The 17,478-nt window shown below is 39.1% G+C and overlaps 1 protein-coding gene across 6 annotated transcripts in view; it reads left to right on the plus strand.

Moving 5' to 3' along the window:
- Window positions 1-17,478, plus strand: part of LOC125740398 (putative Polycomb group protein ASXL3) — a 72,909-nt gene that overhangs the window by 42,678 nt on the left and 12,753 nt on the right. For all 6 annotated transcript variants that reach the window (XM_049011373.1, XM_049011374.1, XM_049011377.1 and 3 more), the window contains 4 exons: window positions 339-456; window positions 11,624-11,749; window positions 14,532-14,695; window positions 16,403-16,499. In XM_049011373.1, coding sequence (XP_048867330.1) covers window positions 339-456; window positions 11,624-11,749; window positions 14,532-14,695; window positions 16,403-16,499 — 505 coding nt within the window. The remainder of the gene's footprint in view (window positions 1-338; window positions 457-11,623; window positions 11,750-14,531; window positions 14,696-16,402; window positions 16,500-17,478) is intronic.

A 17,478-nucleotide genomic window follows, 5' to 3' on the forward strand; every position in this document is an offset into this window, starting at 1 on the left:
TAGCTTTGCAGCATTGGGTGGGCCCTGAGTATAAATGCATTGAAGTATTGGGTGGGCCCTGAGTATAAATGCATTGAAGTATTGGGTGGGCCCTGAGTATAAATGCATTGAAGTATTGGGTGGGCCCTGAGTATAAATGCATTGAAGTATTGGGTGGGCCCTGAGTATAAATGCATTGAAGTATTGGGTGGGCCCTGAGTATAAATGCATTGAAGTATTGTGTGGGCCCTGAGTATAAATGCATTGAAGTATTGTTTGTATGCCTTGAGTAGGGCCCTGTTCCTATGTCATTTGTGTCTTCAGTCTGCACATTCTCTGACGTAATGTGTGTCCCGCAGGCTTTGCGACAGCACCACAAGCGCAGGAATGGCATGTCCATGATGGTGAACAAAGCTGTTCCTCGCGTTGTCTTAACGCCCCTCAAAGTCTCTGATGACCAGCCCGATTCACCAGCAGGTATGTAACTCTTACACGCCTCCTACCTTACAGAGAGCCAAATGCACCATTTGATGTCCCAGTTAGTCCATGCATCCATCTTCCCGATGCTTTTTCTGGTCAGGGTCATGGGGCCTGCAGGTTAACCTGGGTGCACTATTGATCCAGTGCTAGTCCATTGCAGGGTACATGTATGCATGCTTTCTGTTTGAAAAAGGACCTACAGCCACTGAAATACACAATTGGAAGTTAGATCAATGGATGGATGTTATCTACAATGTGGGGATGTACATTTGAATTTTGTTTGCAATTTTATATTTAAAACTTTTATTGTTAAATATTATGAAATATCTATTCTACATTTATTCACAGAAGTATATTCAAATTTTACTTAATGCAATATGTTATCAAACACATTGAAGCTTTGGTGTTGTAGAGTGGTCATGGAAGTTATTTATACCTTGTAAAAAGATAGATTTAAAAGTGACCCAGCCAGACAGAACAGCTAGCTTCTACTTCAGGCCTTTTCCTGTTTTACAGTTGTTTTCTTGAAACTTTGAGAATATAAAAGTTAGTTCCAAAGCACACCTCTGTTACCAAGCACAACAGCCCCTGCAGACCTGTCGTCTTTGCTAATAAGTTTGATTCCTGTTTTGTATCTTGTATCTCCAGAGGAGTGCTTTTTGGCTGGCATACAGCTTTAATGTCATGGACAATGAAGCATCTGCTGGACTCAGTAACACAGACATATCTTTTCATATGCCCCCCACAAACTGACAAGCTGGTTGAATGATTTAATAGAGCAATTAAGCATGTTCTGCGAAAGATTGTAGAAAAAGATGCAGGCAGTAGCAATGAAGTGCTACACTTCCTCATGTTCCATAATGATGCCACGCCCACAACACGAAATTGTTCAGCGTGGTGCCCAGGAAGGACAATGACATGACAGACTAAAGAAATTACATCCAATGAGATGAGCGTTGAGCGTAATCCCAACAGTGGATAAGTTCCATGTATGGGTCTGCCAGATCATAGGAGACCAACTCGATCCACTTCTGCTCCTTGCCATTGTGGGGGAAGGAAGCCACAGGGAAGTCAAGATGCCTGCATGCCCCCCAAAACTATGGCATCATGGCACATGGTTTCACTGTTTAATATAGGGCCTTATTTCCAGAGTATTTCTCTATTTTCAAATCTGCGCCTGTCTTTGGTTTTCAATTCGCATCTCCTCTCTTCCTGATCCATGATTTTGCCTCCCTCAATCCGTGTCTCTGTGTATTTGGATTTAGCAGAATCCTCTTGTTTCCTGCCCAGTTTCCTTTTTCTCGTTCCTTCATCCAGTACTTTTCTGGTTGTATTCGGGTCCAGTTTGCTGTCCACTAATTGCCGATCGACATGCGCCATGAGTTGGTGTTGCGGGCTCAGGCGAGGTTTTGAGATCACCGAGTACTTGGTGATCAGTTCCTGTTCTGCAGTGGTCCAAGCCTTCTAACACATGATATACTGTATAGTACAGTTAATTCCCAGATGCTCAGGTAACTGAAAAATAGACTCAGATTGAACATTTTGCATTTCTGTAGTACAAGCCTGGTTGTGTATGCTACCTGTGTGAAGCAGGTTAATCTCATTACTACATCTTATTTATTTATTTTTAACATTGCGGTGGCAATGTAGGTAAATCAGAATAATGAATATTTCTTTGCATATGTTCATAAATAAAAAAAGGCCACAGATTTCAACATTGTAATTTTAGTAGGCCATAATGGTTGACGATGGATGTTTGCTTTGTTAAAATAGCAATATTGGCCAATCATTAGGAGCATATGAGAATAAAATGCAAATCTTAGGGTCAGCTCCATTAGTTGAATGTTTTTCACAGTTTTAGCACTATGAAAATGTTCCGAATGCAAGATTGATGCTGTGGGAACTCGACGTGTTCATGTTTCATGCTGACGTCAGATTTTTGGATCTTTGGGAAGTTGTTTTTGGGAGGTCTCTCCTAACCCACCGCAGTAAAATTTGACATATAGTGTAGAAATTTCATGTACACAGAGTGGTGCACTTCGATCGATCCTGAATTCACAGCCAGAACTTCAGAAGAAATTCCCAAAAAAAGAATAAATTGCAGCAATAAATTCTTATATCTATTATTGAACAGTATATAACAGTGAGAAAATGTGCCCACGGGTCAGAATCGGTTTATAGATTCTGCAGCTTGTACATTTCTGGCTATATGCTTGTAGCAGCCGATAATGTCATAACTGCCAAAATGTAATACCAGCCAAAATGTAATACCTGCCAATAACGTAATCATGTTTTTAATACATTAATGGTAGTTATTATATTGTTGGCTGCTACACCAGTCAATAATGTAATAACATTACATTATGCACATATGCACTTGATTCTGAAATTTTATTACATTGGTAAATAATTACTTTTACTACGTTATTGGAAAGTAATTGCTTTTATTATGTTATGTTACGTGATAACGTTACGTTAATGGCAATTGTTACATTATTACTACAGTGCTCTATACAGTGTTTAGAGGTGTGTCTGTGTGTGTGGGGGGGGATGGCTGTCAGGTTGATGAAGATCAGTACTTGATCTCATTTTGAGGCAAATTACTCAAAAAGTACAGCGGCAGTAAAGCGTGCCAGCAAAGCAAGGACACACACAGTGAACACAGTAACTTTGAAAGTATTTTTTGGATCTTTTTCAAACTTTGCACACAAATTTAATTGGTGACAAACTGAAAGTGATGAGACAGAGGGCAGTTTCAAAGACTTCATCCCGTTAACATGATAACTCAAAAAGCATCTGATAGATCTTTTTCAAACTTTGCAGAAATAGTGAATTTTTAAACATCTGAACCTGATCAAATTTTAAGATAAATTGCTTCAAAGTAAGCGCCATAAAGTGATGGCAAAAAGGGAAGGATGGTCTCGGACACTTCATCTTGTCAGTTTTTATTTGCTGAAACTTATCGTGGGTGATCATCCCCCCATTCATGTTCATTTTAATCATCATTTAACCCTAATACAAGTCAGTGTTGCCACATTTAAGAACAATTGCAGATATGATGAGTATGACTGCATTAAGAGAATTCACACAAAGTTCTCCAGGGCACCGGATATATAGCCTGACCCTCCACTCGGACCCCAAGCTTCACTCCTGTACTTCACTGTATAGGTTACAACTGGATAGGGTTTAAGCTTGTCATAGTTATGCCCATAGAAACAAAGGGCTATACCTATAGACATCAATAGAGAGTCCCCATAAAGATATGAATATGTGGACTGTGTGTGTGTGTTATATTGTGGGGATCAAATGTCCCCCACAATGTAATAAAAACCTATTATTTTGACATTGTGGAGACCATTTTTCAGGTCCCCACAAAGATCTGTGACTGCAATCAAAAAAGTTATAATGCCAAAAGTTGGTTACTTACGGTGAAGGTTAGGGCTGGGTGGGGGTTAAGGTCGTCATGTGGGGGTAAGAGTTTTCCCCATAGAAATAAACGGAGAGTCCCCACAAAGATATAATTGCAAACCTCTGTGCGTGTGTGTGTGTTTTTCTTATCCGTTTAAATTTTGGGAACCAGTGGTTTAACAGAAGTTGATTGTACGTACTGTGTGCAAGAATTCTAATGAGATGATAGGAGAAAATACTAAAGAAATATTTGAATGTGCTGTATTGTAATTTATAATCTTGATAAATGTTTCATATTTGACTTAATACATTTATGATTTCAAATGTGCATAGGTTAGAATAGATAACTTATGAAACTAATGCTGGCAGTAAGCATTGTAAGCAATGATATTACAGTATGTGAGCAAGTAACATGATTTCTAATTTATATTAGTGAACAATAAAAGTTTAAAATTTGTCTTTTGTTAACATGGTTAATCATTTAAAACTGAATTATCCTAGGAAACCAAAGTATACTTTAAAAATAATGTAGTCAATATTGTGACTTGGTGGCTGAGTATAAAGAACTAAACTGTGATTGCCTGTTCTCTTCCCTTGCTTACTCTACCATAACAGTCGGTAATTCTGTTGTAAGAAGTTGCATGTCTATGAATAATAAAGGCAGACGACCGTTGAGGCATTCTAAGTTATCAGAATTCTATGTGGTATTTTATGTAAATGCCAGAAGCAGAAAATTTGCTTTATAAATACCTGATTTCATTCATTTTCACAGGAACGGAAATACTTGAGCTTCATTTGCATTTTCAAAGGGCGATAAAAATGAGCAGATATCAGAACACTGCTTTGTATGAAAGATGTACAGGCGCTTGCCTGTTTTGCAAAATAGAACAGTTCATGAACATTGGTTAAAATTGAATGAGCAACAGTTTCTTAGCTGTGAAACAAAAGGACTGTCAGTGACTCCCACAGAGAGATAGCATGACCCATTTACATACTACAAATGATACTTGATCTTTTATTGGAACGTTCTGTAATAAATGTGCATTTAAAGCAGCAGCAGAGCTTAATCGAGTGTGCGTAGAAGAATTTTAAAAAGCGATCTGAAAATGTCACTTTCTGTACATTGACTGCCTGTTGTTTTCTGAGGCTAGTTGTTTGTGGGGTCATTTGTGGTTAGCACCTTTGAGGTAGCATAGTGATTTCACCTGTGCTGTCTTGTGAGCTCTCCAGTGGTCAATGTAGTCATCCTATAATAATAATAATAATAACTAGATGAGAAGGGATAGACATGGTGCTCAGAGCACAGCTAGGTACCGTGCCAGGGTGGGAGACCAAGAATAAGATTCTGCCCCGAGATGTTTGCTCCAGTCCTTTCTCTTTGCCGGATGCTCCTAGATCTAGAAAAGTGAAGAGGGAGAGGTGAGAGGGAGTGAGGTGTCATTCTGGTTAAGGAAGTGAGTAGGAGAAGGAAAAAGAGACGAGGCAGATGAGTTATCAAAGAAGGAAATGAAGGTAGGCATCGAAACGGTAATTCGATTAATTGCGTCAGCCGGAATCAATTAGTCGTCTCCAGTTGTGTGTAGTTGGGTCATGGCTTGCTGGCCGTGTGCTTACGGGCTATCTAATACAGTGATTGTGAAATTCTGAGGCTTGGTCACTGTCCTAGGTATTGCAGTGATCGCACGGCTGCTTGTTCACCGATTGGACCGGTGCGCCTCTTTGGGTCCCCCGGGGGGCTTTCGCGACCCCAAGAGCTCCTGTCCACCGTAAAATGTCTGCCCGTGAGGCAATACTTCAGTTCAGTCGGTGCCTATTTGATAATAATTTTTGTGTGCCTCAGTGGCGAGGATAAACTCCAGAGTATGAAGAAACCATGGGGGGAGCCCATCCTCCTGGGGCCGGCTGAGAAAGTCCAAAGTTACAATTTATACAGTGAAGCAGTTTTGTGAGTAGTTTGAGAGTATTTATGTATGGGGAATGTAGTGGAATTCCGAGGTTCCAGTGGAAGATAATTCCTCAGGTGGCGTGCTGCCCTTGAGAAGTCTCAGGCACGAAGGTTATGAGGTTTAGACTGAGGACTAATGCAGTGATCAGTAGAGCAAGATCAGCGCGTGCAGGGGTGTTGATAGAGTAAGGGATTAGACTGAGGCAGTGAGACTGTTGCGAACTGTATTAGTGAAGAGAAGAATCTTGAAATCAGTGCAAAATTTTTGAAGGGGCCTGTGTAAAGTAGGGGATGTTGGGTCCCAGCATGGGGGAGTAGGCGAGTTCTAGATCATCTGGAGCTTGTGAAGCGACCTGGAGTAAATGCTTGCAAGGATGGAGCTGCAGTAATCAAGGTGACTGTAGATGAAGTCATGACTGAGGGAATCAGTGGTGGAATTAGAGTGGGAAGGTCTGGGTTGGGCAGGGTTGCAGAGCCAATAATGAAGGGTTTGTCTATAGCGGAGACATGAGCATCAGATGAGGGGGGTCTCAAATGATCTTCTGGACAACAGGTTATTAAACCAATATCCTCTGTGTGTTTTTAAATCAATATCCTGATTTTGCGAGCAGTTATAATTATTTGGCATGCTACTATAGAAGTATTGCAAGCTAAAATTTTAAAACCATTATACAGCTTAAGTGCAGTGGATATATAAATTTGGGAGGCTTGCTCGGGTGTGGGACAAGATGACCGAATAATATATTGCATGAGTTGTAGAGTTGGTTGTTGTATCATTATGCCTCTTAAGTTATAAAGCATAAAGCAAGATTACAACTATCTAGGCCGAAGAAGTACGTAGTTGTAAGGTTATGAGAGAAGAAAACTGGGTAACATTTTACTTGAGGGGGCGCAAGTAAAGCACTAACTCAGTTACTACTCAAGTTACTACTAATCATGAATAAATATAGTAACTGCTTAAAATTAATGAACCATTATGATTGATTAATGATGAACAAACATGGGATTAGTATATAACTAAGACTTAGTTTCTGGTTAGTTAATACATTAAGTAACAGTGTATTACTACATTATTTGTGACCTCTAACAATTTTCTTTTCTCTTAACCGTAACTTCACCTACTTTTCCAGCATAGATAGTTGCCATTTGGATACTGGTGAAAGCCAGTTTTGCTATCACTGCATTGCACAATGCAAGCTGAAAGCCCAGATTAGAATTCGCAAAAGTGAACAACAGCAAACGAGACGACGATAAACAGTAAAAGGAAAGACACCTCATCTGTGGAGGCATGACATGTTATTAATTAAACCAGTTCACTGTTAAGCACGGTGTTCTCCTTGAGCGTGTGACATGATTTTAAGTATAACAGCTGGTGATATGAAAAGTATGACACAGAGTGTCAGATAATATTGTGCGCACCACTTTGTACCAATCCTCGGTTTTAACAACAAACATGCTCAATTTGCCGTCTGCACAAGTACATTGGGATGCCTCTCTTCACCAATCCCATCTTGCTCTTCATAACTTGGGTGTTACGGCACAGGGTCAGCTAACGTGCAGCAACTCTGGAGCTAGGGGCTTAGGGCCTTGCCCAAGGGCTCATGGAAATGTGACCGACCTGCTGAAGCCGGGGCTCGAACCAGTGAACTTCTGATCTCAGGCAGAGAGACATTTAGCCCACTGAGCCACTCACTACACCCCTGTGGAAATATCTATCTACTACCACATGCTCACTGGTCATTTATTGGTTAATTCTGAAAAATATGTCCATAGCTTCCCCACTCTTGTCCAAACCAAAACTGAGCAGAGTCCCTCAGTAAGAAGCTGGTTCACTTAGCATCCTGTTTGGAATCGCAGGATGAATTTTGCTTAAAGTAAATCAGTAAATCAAAAACCCATTTTATGTGGCTGTTAAGAACTGGCAGCACATCCTAAATGGACTTTAGAAGAGGTCGTTGATTTGAAGCCAGGCAATAATGTTTAGCCCTAATAATTCTGTTGACCGAGACATGTAGGTCGAACCCCAAAAATGCTATTTGTTCATGAAGAGAAATATGTGGAAATAAAAGTTAACATGGTTTAAGTTTGAATTGCATTTATATTTCAATGCATTTCAGTAGTACACAACAAAAACCAACCACAATGCTGGTCATTTAACCCTACCACTAATTTACTTTACAAAGGCTATCATGTGAATGATATCTGCGTAAATAATTACCCGTGTAAAAATGAACAGCATTCCACACACATCTTAAACCAGCTCAGAGATCTTGTATAACAAGCATTACAAAAAAAACCCTGGGGCGGTTGTAAAATTTCCAGTAAACCATAACCCCCCTTCCTTAAAAAATAAAAAGAAAATTCAGGCTTCTGATAAATATATTAAATGCTGGAACTGGAGTACAGCTAGAGCAGCTATAAAATTTTAAATATCCATAAAAAATTTACAATATACATATTTCTCAACTACCTCAGAACTATATATATATATATATATATATATTTTTTTTTTTTTAGACCATACAGACATACTGGAAAATGTCCCCAACCAGCTCAATTTATATTTTATTTTTATATGGCATTGGACAGTGTTTGATTGCGTTTATCTATCTGAGTACTGAATAAAAACATTTTGTCCCCTAATCTCTGCTACTCATAATAGGCGCGGAAGCCTGTGTTTATTTTTAGAAGTCTCAGCATTCGGACCAGCACACCCAGATGCCATTGCAGTTACAATATTGGCGGGGTGGGTTTGTTCTATCTGGGGCCCCAATCAAAAAGTTACTTCTGCCCCCCCTTGGTTTGGAGCCACATCTCGGGGGCCCCATGAAAATGTCTTTGTATTACGGTAAACACAGACGCTGAATACTGGTGCTTCAACATGGACAAAGAAAAACCCAAGCAATCAAAAACATACATGTCTCCTGGGAACAGACGTTAAGTGACCATGCTTTGTGGGGCTTATTAGTTTGGCCTGTTTTGTTCTCATGGTAAAACGGATTACGCCAGGTGCCTTTACTGTTTGATTTAGTTTATCCCAAGTGACCCATATTGATTTTTTGTATTTTTGCACCTGTCCCTAAAGGGGGCAGCGTGTGGCTCTGTGAGCTAAGCCTGTGTGCCTGTAATCAGAAGGTCGCCGATTCAAATGCAGTGAGGGTTGAGCCCCCCCCCCCCCTCCAGCACCAGCTCCCTGGACACCCCAAAAGGTGGCTGCCCTTCGCAGACAGCTTACTCTACAAAGAGCATGTTGAGGGAGGAAAAAAGACAATTTCAGGGATTAATAAAGTATCATTTATGGCAATAGAGACTTTCACCTTGTGCTTTGAGTTAAAAAACAAAAATCCATTTTCTTTGCTTGTCATTTGAAGTGTTCACTCAGGCCATCAATTTCCAGTTTTTGAATCAACACTGTTACCTTAATATCCCATATCTGAAATGTTATTTTATATTTCCGTCAGTGGACATTGCTGCTATCCAGTGACATGGTCTTCTGGGATACTTATAGCTGTGGTTCAGATATGAAGTTTGGCATATTTTGTGTTTGTTTGCACCATATTTATTTCACTCCAAATCAGTGGGATCAGAAAAAAAGGACAAAACATATATTTCTCTGGTTCTTTGTCCTATTGCCATAATATACTGACTTTGTTGCAGCAAAATAATGGCAGCAGTCAGGGACATATGCAGTCATCCCACTGTAACCCGTTACACAATTGCAGGTGCTGTGCAGAACTTTTATTAAACAGGCAGAGAACACAAACAAGCCAAAATATCTGGCTGAATATCCCATTCTGGGCTGGTGAAGATCGCTCACAAGCAGCCCATAACGGGATCATGTTGGCTCATGGAAATACTGTGAGACAAAATGATACCAATTGGGTCCTGTCGTAAAATGTGCAGCGAAGTGCAATGCTAGGCAGCATCATACGCAGATGTGGCGGTACAAATGGGGCAGGTGGTACGGATCAGTGCAGAAGCAGGACAAGGTGATGTCATTAAAGAAGTGCAAGTCAAACATCTCAGAGTAGAAGACGATGTGGAAATTGTGGTAGAAATATGAAAGTTCTGTCACTATTTTTATACAGATTAATGGAGACGATTTTAGCGATCATGTAAAGTGATCACGCTCAGCTCAAAGAATCGCAATCAGGCAACTATGTATGGATTCTGATAGGCCTATCTGTGACTGCAATCAAAAAACTAAAAATTCTAAAAGTCTTGTACAGTATTCTGTTTGATTTCTTATGGTTATGGTTAGGATTGGGTAGTGGTTAAGGCTGTCATAAGTGGGATTAGGGTTATGCTCATAGAAATCAATAGAGTCCCCATAAAGATATGGGTATGTGGACAGTGTGTGTTTGCGTGTGTGTGTGTGTGTGTGTGTGTGTGTGTGTGTGTGTGCGTGTGTGTGTGTGCGTGTGTGTGTGTGTATGTGTGTGTGTATGTGTGTGTGTCTGTGTGTGGTCCAGGTATATGTTACCTTGTGGGGACCAAATGTCCCCAGAACGTGATGAATACCTGTTTTTTTTACCTTATGGGGACCAGTTTCCTGGGAAAACTCTATTTTATAAAAATCCATGACTACAATGGAAAAACTAAAAATACAAAAACTCTTGCATTTAGCTTGGTTACTTATGCTTATGGTTGGGGCTGGGAAGGGGTCAATGTTGTCATAGTTAGCGTTAGCATTTTTCCCATAGAAATGAATGAGTGGTCCCCTTAAGGTTATGTTTACCCGACGTGTGTGTGTGTGTGTGTGTGTGTGTGTGTGTGTGTGTGTGTGTGTGTGTGTGTGTGTGCGTGTGTGTGTGTGAGAGAGAGAGCGAGAGTAATATATTTTTAGGACATGTCTGGTAGGGTTTAATATTGTAATACATGTTAGATTAACATAGATATTAAAATCATTTTGTCCAAACTATCACTGTGGTCTAGTGCATGGCAACAATTATTAATGTTCCTACCTCTTTTATTAGTTCCATACAATGATTCTAGTCTTTAATCTGATCAGAATACATGGAGATGCAGGGTGTTCGGTTCAGGGGTGGAGCCCTAGCACCCAGAGCGTAGGCAGGGGTGTAGTAGTGATGGCTGGCCAGTCGCAGAGCACCCCCCCCTTCCCCCATCAGGACACCCCTGTATAGCCATGCTGTTACAAGCATATCGTTCTCTAGACGAAATTACCCCAAGTGAATGGCGGACCTACACGCGTGTTATTCTCGAGTAGCCACTCTTTTTCAAAGCGTGAGTGAGAAACCAAATCTTATTTGTTTTCCCTTCGTTCATTTCGAAAACAAATGGCCCGAAGAAGCATCGACTTCATTTGCACTCCTGACAGAATCAATGTGCTTTTGATAGAACGCCTGTGTCTTGTAAAATTAAAGTGCAGATTGTGAAAACAAGAAATATCCAAACAATATGCATGCATGTTCTGCTGAGAGAGATGCTCGATGGGTGCTGGTTCCATTAAAAATGACACAAAAGCTCAAAATAAATAAATAATCGAGGACTGTGTTCCATTGTCTTCCTTACCAAGCTCTTTCCACACATATGCTTGATATTTTATTGCAGAGATTTCTGTTGTTCATTTTGGTGAAATGATGTTTTAATGTTGTTGCTAAATCTTCATACACTGACATGCACACATACAGTATGACAACACAGGTGGTTCTGCCAAGCTCTGTTAAAGTCCCTCAGCTAATGATCCAAAGCTGACTGTCAAATCCTGTCACTACTCAGCGCAAGTAATATTCTGTAACCGAATGACACATAACGACGACGGTTTTTAATGAGAGGACGTTATTTCCTTAGGATCGGAAGCTCAGAATGGAATAGAAGACAGAGAGGACTCAGAAAAAGGCATGAAGCAGAATAACAGATCTCACACAGGCAAGCAAATCAGTCAACACCTTAAGAAGCTAAAGAAATCCGGCCTGGGTGAGTACTTTTCTAAGCCAAGGATTTGTTTCTTTGCTGCTGTTTTCTCGAAACGCCGTCCTTTATTTTTATTTACTAAATCTGCAGCCTTTCACGATAAATATCTTACTCACCTTACAGTAGCTACACATTAGTAGCACTGCAGTGTCTCATCTGTGTTTATGCCAAACTCAATCTGGTAACGTTTCTACAAAGTAAATTCCAACATCAAAGTCATGCAACAAGAAATATAAAACAACAAACCAAAATACAGATGGTGCAGTTTATTTCTGGAGAAAAAAAAATCAGGTACAATGCAAGACATTTTTTGCTTATTTAAAAATTACTTTTTTGCACCACTTTACCCTGTTTAATCATTTTTAATTAAATTGGTCTAATACATAATTAAAGAATTTGTGAATGAATTGATTTGATGTACACTTATATCAATTCTTTTCTTGTGGTAAGAATAATGGCCTAATGTTGCATTTCTGTACTGATTGGGGGAAAGAATTATCCAGGCACATAGCAGATTGTTTCACTTCAGTAATTATGAGTGGATAGATTCTTTGTCTTTGGCTGAAAGGCAACGAAGTAACCAGACTTCGAATGAGCTTGAATGAATATTAAGAGACACACTGAATAAATATTGAAATCCAGTGGCGAACTTCAAACAGATACATCAGTGTGCTTCACACTGAGAATATACAAATGTACACTGTGGTATATGAGGACCGAAAGGCTTTGAGGCACTGAAAAGCATGGACAGTTATTCAGAACGGCCTTGCCCACCATTTCTATTGCTGCAGTGATTCTTCAGTGAAATGGTGCTCAAAACTCTTAATGTAACAGTGGGCTAGGGTCTGAGGTTTACCACGCGTAGATGATGAATGCTTGTAGCTTGAATTGACTGCATGACATAACAGATGTATCCGGGAAACAGCTAGGTTAAATCATTAAGGTGCCTCTCAGCTCTTGGATATGACAGAAGGGCATGCGGCAGATGTATGACAAATCAGTCAAATTCTTCCCTCGAAAAAATGCATGTAGGAAGCAGAACACGCCCGTCTGGTAGTATTACGGTTAATGACATGACATGAGATCAAGGCTGTCAGTATAAATACCCCCAAGAGTCATGCTCTACTACCCTGTTTGGAAATGTCTGTCCCCCTTTTGCTCCAGTTAATTATCCAAATGTATACATCAGTAGTAACAAAAAAAAAATCCCATAATTTTATTGTAAGGAGAATAGAATTTGAGCTTCACTTTTTGCTAGCAGTCGTTGGTTTTTTAATATATACGATAATGTATCGACTAAATTTTAATCAACCGGGTTACAATTTTGCTAGCTGCAATAGTATGCGTGCTGTATTCCATACAGTATATGTGACCCATCACCACGAAATGAGTCTTACGGGTGTATTTCTACCAGTGCGACTTAAGACTCATTTCGTGGTGATGGGTCACATATAGACATGCTGTAGTCTGTTTTAGCTAGTTGCTTAAAGTGGACCCATCCATGAATGAACGATTTATTTTACTTCATTTTGTTAATCACTGTATTATTTCTAAGAATTCAGTGACTTTCTTTGTAAAATGACGCACTGAAATGCACTGCAGCGGAGTGTCGCTTTGCTCAGGGTATATTCTGCCTTATGCTGCTCCCACCACCCCGGATAGATATCAATATACAGTTATGCATTGCTTAATGAAGCGGATACATTCTGAGAAAAGCATCGTTAGGTACTTTTGTCATTGTGCGAGCATTGAAGAGTATGGCTAAAGCTAACTTTTTTTTTTATAAGTAGAAAGCGTACACTCTAACATAACGATAAAAGTGCAGTATCGAAAATACCTAAACCAGTAACATAGGATTTTTTTCAGCTTCATTTATACTGTAATATTATATGATACTGTAGTCGCATACGCAGTCCGTCATTGACCAAAACATCTTTATGTGGTACATGATAGAATACAGACTTTCCCCCTCTGCCGTCCCTTCATAATTCCTCTCAAATCCTCTATAAAACTGTTAAGAGCAAGCTAACAACAATTTCACACATGATAATAAATAATATATTAATAAATATATTTGCCCCATAACCCTGAGCAGGATTAGCAGTGCCGATGGAAGACATTCAATTTTTCACTGTGCCTTTTCCATTTACCTTTACAAATGCATTTTCCCAAGAGCGTCTTACAAATCACTGTAGCATTCATTGCCGAAGCATAATTTATATCATGCAACATTCAAAAATCAACCGTTTATAAAGAACAGGAAAATCCGTGTATATTCCAGCATAACGACAGGATGTGTTCTCGCCAGCCAGCCTTACTCAAACAATGTGTGTTTCCCATGTGTTTTTAGCTATATGCCAGTGAGTGTGTTGCCTTTTCTTTTGGTTGTGTTCCAGATGGACCTCTGTTTACACTGTGGGCTTTTCAAGGACTTTCCTTCAAAAACATATCTCAAAGTTCAACCATAAAAATCAATAAACAATACATTACGAGGGCTTAAATACACACCAGCAACCAGGAAAGCCTGAAAAAGAATATATCCCTTAGGCCTGAATACAAACTGCATGTCGTGAATGAGACACACGTTTCTCGCTGGGGATTTTTTTGTATGAATCCAGCGAAAGCATGGACTCTTTTTCTGAACTGTGCGTATTTGTTCATGTCCAGTTTGTTCCAGTATATAAACATGCCCCATTTCATGAATAGTTTAGTGTTTTTTTTTCCTTAAAAAATAATCCTGAAGTAAGTGGAAGTCATGTTTAATGCAAATCTGTTCTGTTTCAAGGGTATTTAAAGTGGACCAAGGCAGAAGATATTGACATTGAGACACCAGGGTCTATATTAGTGAACACTAACTTGAGGGCATTGATCAACAAACACACCTTTGCTTCATTACCTCAGCATTTCCAACAATACCTCTTGCTTTTGCTACCCGATGTTGACAGACAGGTAAGTAAAATATAATCTCAAGGTTTCATTCCGTTTCTCTGTCATGGCCATCTGTTGTCAGATTCTCAGAAACGTGAGTGTTGTTCAGTTTTATTCATGCAATATATTTATTTTGCCCCATATACCAATACCGACATTCAGAACGAGGTTACTCCAACAGTCTTACATTTACAATAGCAGTCGTTAAATGGAGTGCTGTACATTGTCCATTTTCCCATTATGTCACATGTTTATTTCATACATCATACACAAAACTAAAAAGACAGAAGCCAAATGGAAAATTTTCTATGAGCCATATGTCCTTTTGTGACGCAGAATGCAGGATTTCTGTCAAACTGTCCTGTTTAGGTCATCCTGTTTTTGTTTGTTTTCATCTGGTATGTTGCAGTGGTATATGCACATCAGTGCACTGTCGTCGCACTGACAACAGATTCCACTGAGTTGTGCTAGTTGTAATTCCTTAATTGAACTCGCAGTATAATGCAAATTAATTAATTATTGCGTGATTGAGCAGACTAAAAAAAATAAATAAATAAATAAATAAAGTTGAGGGTGTTCAAGAGTGTAACCCTCGCAGTTGGTAACTGATTACGAGGCTGTCATAACACAATGAAGACGAATTTTAAAAAGTCAAAAGTAAGGAAAAAGAATTTGTATCAGTTAGCTGGAGGTCATACAAGAGTGTCCAGGGAAAATTAACGAAGCATATTGGGTATAAACAGAGAACAGGACCCTTGCTTGCAGATATTCGATACAGCTCCACCAAATCGTTTGCACTTTGTAAACATGATATGCACACTGCTCATCAGTCATTCGAATATCCAGTGAGAAAAGGGAGTCATCATATAGCTTATCTTTGAATAGACGTTGCGAGCAGTAGACATCTGCGGCAGAGAGCTGGGGTAGAAGCTGATCATTAATAATTTTGGGTGATCTGCAGTTGAGTAAGAGCTAATGTGACCATATGGTGCAGTCTGTTTGGAAAGTTGGTAACCAGGCAGTTTAATGGGGTTTTAATCATGATAATTTACCAAGATGTAAGCGATATCTGAACAGCCTGCTAAGAGCCGGGATTATTTTTAGATTGGCGCAGTTTATGCTTATGTTAAGGGTTCTTTACCGTATAATTCTTACTGTCTTCTCTGTCGTCGGTGTTTTGGGTAAAAGCGCTATGAAATTGTATTTTTCTCAGTGCCAAAGAACTCTCTAAGCGTTAATCTCATACCAGCGTTGAGATTATTTGCCTCATCGGGGAAACATTTAGGAGCTCACAACGAATGAAAGATTATTAATAGTAGCCAGATTCAATTATATTTGTGTGGCAAAAAAATAATAAACTGAATAAAATAGAAAACAACAAAGAGTCGAGCTTGCAAATATGTTTTGAAATCCTCCTAAGGGTCACATTAGCTGTAAGGACAGCAGAACATAATTTTTTATTTTCTTTTGCAAAATCCAGCAGAAAATTCCAGATGATGGGTACGTAAAATGCAACACCTGTAAATCTGTAAATGTACAGTGTTCTTCTCAGACGTTACATGTAATCTCCCACTGTACATATGAAAAAGTCAATGAGAGGATTAGGCAGTGAGTTATGGAACAGGTGTGTGGGTTAGCTCAGGACTGGCACTATGTCACCCGAGTGTATGTTTGTATTTCATCTCTGTTGCTTTCAAATTCGAAATGAAACCATGCTTTATTTCTCAGATGGGCAGTGATGGAGTGGCGCGTCCCTGTAATTCAGCCCTAAATAATGAGTTCTTCGCCTATGCCGCCCAGGGCTGGAAACAGAGGTTGGCAGAAGGTAGGCTGTAGCTGCTATTTATTCAGAAATCTCCAGAACAATAACCATGTTACTCTAACTGCATATATTCTTTGTGCTCATATTTCACAAATAAAATGTACAAGCAGTTACACTATAAAACCGTGTCCTATAGGTGAATGAGATGTCAAAATGCCATCAGTTAATTCTAATATAGTATTCTTCTAAATACGTTCACCCCTAGGCACTTACACAGGAGCTACTAAAGTTAGAAAAATATATTCATAGTATCATATGCACAGATATTGTGCAATTTTAAAAGGGACTTACAAACATGTTTATGTTTTTTATTTAGCCGACATTTTTTTCCATGGCAAATTTTAACAGTCCGTGGTTTGCACATTCAAATATCTTATATTTTTCCAGCTGCAATGTAGAATATCCATATCAAGTACAGTTGTACACAGTGGTGTGTGTTGTGACATTAAGGACTGCTTGACCTGCTGTACTTAAAAACGATCCCCATTGGTCTTTTAAGCTTACAGTGAAGATGGGCTATACAGGGCTACTCATAAATAGATTTATGGGCTATACAGGGCTACTCACAAGTAGATTTACAGTGGAATTGATAGTTTCAGAATTTTCTATTAAAGCATGAAACAGTAGCCGTATTCAATACGAAACATCTTATTGTAACATTGTTACAAAATTGAAAAAAAAATTAATGAAAGGGGAGGTAGTTACAAGGCATCTCTCAGGCCTACTCTCATACATCGCTTTCACAATTGTTCCTCCGTTGTACAAAGTGACAAATGAATGTACGAACGAATGAATAGCTTATATACTGAATTTAGCAGAAGTATAGCTTCTAAACTATTATTTATTATGATATAAGAATACCAGTAAAAATCTTAAGAACTATTTTGGTCTTCTTAAGAAAACAAAAATGTCAATGTAACCATGAGATGCTATATTTCGTTATTAGTGTTTATTATTGCTATTTTTATGTAATTAGGAAATA

Source organism: Brienomyrus brachyistius, chromosome 4, assembly GCF_023856365.1.
Source record: "Brienomyrus brachyistius isolate T26 chromosome 4, BBRACH_0.4, whole genome shotgun sequence".
Lineage (NCBI taxonomy): Eukaryota > Metazoa > Chordata > Actinopteri > Osteoglossiformes > Mormyridae > Brienomyrus > Brienomyrus brachyistius.